The following is a 6,003-nucleotide window of genomic DNA, read 5'->3' as shown; positions in this document are numbered from 1 at the left end:
AAAAAAATGTGCTCCTCAAAAACAAAATCGACCTGTTTCGGCGTTTTTGCAAAGTCTTTTTAGTTTCTGAGATATTCGGGGTGGCTCGTTTTCATTGGAACATCCTGTGTAGTCGAATTAAAAACAATTACTATTAAATAACAATAACTATACTTTCAAACATTATAAAAACACCACAGATATAACACTAAAACAACCACTTTTGGCATATCATATTATTTCCTATTTTAATAATTTATAAAGTGTAAATTAGGTTTTTATYAAGAATAACAAARTAGGTGTCATTTTTTGACAAAATAAGATCGTGCGTATTTTTTTTAAATGCCATAATTATTATCAATTTATTCGTTAAAATTTATGTAAAAGACAACAGCTCTAAACCGTTATACAGTATGTYCCCGGATATAATATTTTAGTGAAAAGAAAAATTCATTTTTCTTTTGATTTTGGACGTACTAATTTTTTCCAGCGTTTTAATTTACATCACATTGGCGGCTTTATTTTTTTAGCAATTGAGTTTACGCAAGTTAAATAACAACAATATTTCTAAAAATCATAAGAACTCAAAAAAACAGGTTTAATATAAAAAACAAAGTCATTTTTAACAAAAACTATCATTATTCAATTAATGAATTAATTGTTTGTGTCATATAGTTGCCAGATTTGCTCGTTTCAGGTGAAGCAAAAAATGTTTTTCCTTTGCAGTTTTGGCCTAAAATTAAAAATTATTTTTCTTTCTATTGTAAACTGAATCCGGGGACATACTAACTGTTAATTAGGAAATATTTCAGCAATACGAGTTTACTGTTTTGAAATAAAGTTAATAAACWAAGCACATGAATTTGTGTTTTATGATCAAAGTGCTTTTAGAAGTGACTTTTCCAAAAGAGAACTTAAAAACACAATGAAATCTAAGTTATCATTTCTGGGTAATAAAAAATTAGCCAGGTGTGTGTTTACAAATAAGTTGCTTTCTAAGTACCAGCCCTGGATAAAGAAAATATTAAACAAACAAGTTACCTATTGYAATACCAATAATAATTACTTGAAACTTCTAAATTATTATTAAGTGACTAATCCCTTTTCTAGTTACAAGGTTGTTTTCTTGTTATCAAGCTTATTTTTTATAACAGAAAAAAATAAAAATACCAAGCTGTTTCAAATAAAAATCTCTACCGATTGGCCAAAGAGTTTTTTCATTTTGAAATGTTGGAGTCTTTATAACTGTTTTAGTGCAAAAAGGTGTTTATTTAAGTAGCCATAATTTGATAAGTACTAGATTTTTAAAAATTATGTTTCGGCCATTTTACAGATATCATTTCTAAGATACATTGAGTTTTGAAACGACGCTGAGATCTCCCCAAGTAACTTAATTACGGCCGCAATTCTTTTACATTGGGAACGCCATAACAGAAATACTTTTAACCTAGCAGATAGTACGTTTTCATCAAAAAAACATCTTATTTCAAAAACTAAGCAAAATAGACCAATAAAAGTGTAAAAACATTGTAATAAAAATTAATATCCAAATATGCCAAAAAACATATATTTCATTTAAAAACACATAAGTTTGTATTGTAACGCATTTTTCATCATTTTTGGGCGAGGCACTAAATTARTATCTATTTATCAATTTCCGATATATTTTAATGAACTTTACCAATTTGCCGCTGTATACAGGGTGCGCCAGAACTCGCGCCTCAGAGAAAAATAAGGTGTGATACCAGGAACATGGAAAAAATGTTACAAAAATTCTATCTATAAAAATTTCGAAGTTATGAGAGTTTAAATTTTGGACTTTGACTCTACTTATTTCTGTTAGAAAAATAATTTTCCAAGTTTTTTTGCTATAGGCTATTAAAAGAGGAAACAAGGAAGCTATATCCTAAATTCTAACTCTGTTCAATGTTATTTGTGGCTTTTATTGGCAAAATTTGTGTCCCTTTACTAAACAATTGTAAAAAAACATATACAAGATCATCAGTATCATTAAATAGATATAAAAAAATGTCAAATGTCAAAAAATAAATGTCAAATTTTTTTGACAGATACAATTTTTAAAACTTTTTTTCATGTTCTTATATTACTTGAAAATTTTCTCTGGGGCGCGAGTTCTGGCGCAGCCTGTATACAAGATCATCAGTATCATTAAATAGACATAAAAAATGTCAAATGTCAAAAAATTTTGACAGATAAAATTTTCCATGTTCCTGGTATCTTATCTAACTTAAATTTCTTCTACTTCATTAAACTTATAAATATCTCGATTCCATTAGCATTAAAAAAAATTATTTGGTAATACATACAGGGAATTTTTTTAACATTTTTTCCATGTTCTTGGCATCTCACCTTACATCGCATTTTTCTCTGGGGCGCGAGTTCTGGCGCAGCCTGTATGTATAACAAAATATTACATTCTTGTTTCTATAGCTTGGGAATTTTTTACATATTAGGCTTAGTTAATTAACTAACCTTATTAATTTGTGACTTTTCTATGGCCACACTCCACACTGGCAACTAAATTGTAATCAGTTAAGTTGATCTACCAAAAAAAAAAATTCCAAGAAATTTTGTTGTTATCGTAGTTATGGCTTGTCAACTAATTTTTCTATTGGTCATTAATGAGTGTCGTACGATTTTCGTGAAAATTGCATGACACTATGGAAGAACCAATCTGAATTTGGTATTTAATATGACTATCATGCTACAAAAGAAATTTCTGAAAATTTTTTGACGACGAAAACTAACCCAAAATTTAATAAAACTTTATTTTAAACATCAAAAACTTAAGACTTATAATTGAACTCGTGATGTCATGCAATTTGCACCTTTTTGACAATCATTCGAAAAAATTTCTGGAAATAATCAACACACTCGAGGTATTATAAGTGAAAATATTTTTTCGTGATACATAAYTTTATCTCAAAAAACAACTATAGGACTACACAATTGTTTTATAAAATTCTTGCACGGTTTTTCTGACTTGTATTAGTRTCGACTTATTTACTAAATGTTCAATAAAAAATAAAATAAAACAAGACTACATTACACTTAAGACATCATATATTTCACACATAATTGAAGAACGTACAGTTTTTTATCTTTAAAATTACCATTAATCTCACATTCTTACAACCAAGGTAAAGGATTCAATCCAAGTTTTTTTCTTCTTAACAACTCTAGTAGTAATGRACTTTTTGGGTACCCGCTGTCTGAGTTATCCTTTAAACCTCCTTCCAAAGCCGTGCCTAAAGATTGTGTTGATTCAACCTTTGGTTTTTTATATTTTAAAGCCCCTCCTATTGATAAACCAACAGAACTACTCCCGGAGGAGTCTTTATGATTTGGTAAAAGTCCAGTAAGTGGATTTTTTAATTTCAGAGACCCTCCTATGGATAAACCAWCAGAAGTATCTGCAACATAGTGTTATTAATTCTGTTTTATTTTCTAATTTTAGCATTACCTGATGGCTGATTATTTTTTGGATTGTCAACTGACAATTTATTTTTTGWATCATGATTCGGGTTTCCATCTGCTTGATTACTGTATTTATTAGTAGACCAGTGGACGTTCCAATTATTATCATGAGAAGTGTCCAAATTTGTTGCATTGTCGTTGGTCTCAATTTTTTGATAAGTTTCATGTTTCTCGGAATAAGGTCTAAAAATAGGTTTCTTATGCAAAACGGAAACCTCGTTGGAWGGCTGATTAACTTCTAAAGTATTATAACTCCAGTGTGTTATGTGGTCATTGTCTTCGAAATGGTTGTTGAAAGGAAATTTGTTTTTATCATACCCCTTGTTTAATGATTTATACATAAGCCATTTGAGCTGTGATGAATCAGAATTTATGAACCATTTTAGTTTATATGTTGGTTCCAAAGTCACATTTTTACCAAAGTTAAACTCACTTAAATCTACAGGCGGTTCGTTTCGGTCTATCATACACGTAATTTTGTATTTTCCATTTTCGCGAGTTTCAAAGCAACGAATTTGCGCTTTTATTAACTGATTTTTGTCTAAAATCCAGGCTATTTTTGGTCCTGAAATATTGTCAAGGTACCATTTGATACTTAAAATAAGTTCTGAACCATTATATAACTCGATCTTTGATTCYCTTCTATTTACTTTTGCTATCCACTTAATGTTTGGCTTAGGTATTTGAAATTTTTCAGAGTTTAAAATAACTGCATTTCCTGGTTTTCCTTCTGGGCCAATTCGTTTCTCGATACAATGGTAATTGGGTTTTTTGGAACATTTTGTTAATACAGTCTCGGGCACTATTTCTGGTTTGTCTTCGTTAACTGATTTATCTAAGTGCCATCTAACTTTAAAAATAGGTTTGTAGAAAAGTGTGCGCTTCTTTGACTTTCTGGCATTTTCTGATACATCTTTTAACACAGGTTTAATTTTTGGTATAACGTCATCTGTCCAATGCACTATTTGCTTTAAATTGGGAATTATTTTGCCGTAAAATGGTGGAACATGTTTCAGTGTTTCTGCACTATGAAGAAGTAACGACTCATCTGAAAATTTTAATTAAAATAATTGTTATTTAAGTATTAGCAATGTTTCTGTTTTTATATTATTTGTTTTTGTTTCAAATTTTTGTATACTTAAAATTATGTACTTTGGCACTAAGTTAAACAAATTTTTATTCTGCAATCTACCATACCCTCAAATGGCAATAAAGACGATCGATGTGGATAAAAATATACTGGGACATGTGCGTCCCAAGAATTATCTTGAAGATAACTCGGTGGTAACTGAAAAAGTATCTTTTCTTTTGATGTGGAAGGGTGGTTTGTCCATTGCATGTCACCACCTAACGTCCATGAAGTACAAATCATGTTTTTAGAAATAATTACTGAAAAAAAACACCGAATTTATATTTTCTTTTTTTTTTTAAATACAAAGGTATTAAATGTTAAAACTAGTGACGAAAAAAGGATTTTTGCAATGAAAAATAAAATTTGTAGAATGTTTTGTTTTGGATAATAATAAAACGTATTTATAGATAAATTCTTACCATATCGTATTTTTTCTGAATAAACTTCATAGAGATTTAACACTAAATAACAATAAAGCAAAAATTTCATAGTGGTTCAATCAATGGAATCGAAGCAATTGAACCTAGTTACACTTGCACCTAAAATATAAAGTCTTTTTGTTATTTATTATATTAATTGCATTCTTTTTGATAAAACAAGKTTTATTTTCTAATTTTCAACGCCAATTAAATGACAAAAGAAAGACATCACTGAGACAATGCATACAATTGTTTCTTAATTGCTTATATAGTTAATAAAAATGCTAAATGAGTTGTTAAATTCCATTTTTACATGATTTAAGCGTTAAACATCAATTTATATTTTAAAAATGTTTGAAATTATAATAATAAACAAACTTTTAGTTGTAATTTTTTACAGTATTGAATACGTTTTATAACATTTTCCGTCTATGGTAAATTTGATCTTTGAAAAAATTTGCAGCGGTGTAGAGTTTAGTTTACTCGTAAACCCAAATATCTCAAGAGCGATACATTTTGGCGATATGAAACAAGAGTACCTTTTTTATGAAGGAATGATAGAATTTTTGATATCAAAAATAGGGAATGATCAAGGCCCCATTGCTACCGGAAATGTATAGCTTTTACAAGACTTCCCTTTACACCATAGCAAAGGAGTGTATTTCTAATCGGATAAACAATAACAATAGTACATTACAAGCGAGGTGGTAAATATGGCATTACCCCGAGTGCTTATGTATACGATCGAGAGGCGCCAGCCTCGAGATTGGATAAGCACAAGGGGTAATGCCATTACCACCGAGGTTTGTATGCTATTTTATTCACAATCACATTATTTTCAGTCAAATATTTGAGTAAAATAAAATTCTAACAAAGTTAATGTCCAAACGTGGTAGGCCATACAAATGACGTTTGATTTTTGACATTTCAGAAATGTCAAAGAAAATATTGAAATAATGTGTAAATCTGATTTAA

General features: G+C 29.3%; 1 protein-coding gene across 1 annotated transcript; it reads right to left on the bottom strand.

The window, feature by feature from the left end:
- Positions 1 to 3,055: 3,055 nt before the first annotated feature.
- LOC123005423 lies at positions 3,056 to 5,132 on the bottom strand. Its single transcript, XM_044399165.1, has 4 exons — positions 5,029 to 5,132; positions 4,675 to 4,866; positions 3,464 to 4,525; positions 3,056 to 3,413 (listed from the first exon to the last, which is right to left on the bottom strand). Exons 1-4 carry the CDS (start codon positions 5,096 to 5,098, stop codon positions 3,130 to 3,132), a joined length of 1,608 nt encoding a protein of 535 aa, XP_044255100.1. The 5' UTR covers positions 5,099 to 5,132; the 3' UTR covers positions 3,056 to 3,129.
- Positions 5,133 to 6,003: the final 871 nt, after the last annotated feature.

The sequence above is a fragment of the Tribolium madens genome, unplaced genomic scaffold, assembly GCF_015345945.1.
Source record: "Tribolium madens isolate multiple individuals breed KSU strain unplaced genomic scaffold, Tmad_KSU_1.1 Scaffold_20;HRSCAF=117;Tcas5.2_LG4, whole genome shotgun sequence".
Taxonomy (NCBI): Eukaryota; Metazoa; Arthropoda; class Insecta; order Coleoptera; family Tenebrionidae; genus Tribolium; species Tribolium madens.
This window is presented reverse-complemented; position numbering and strand designations above follow the sequence as displayed.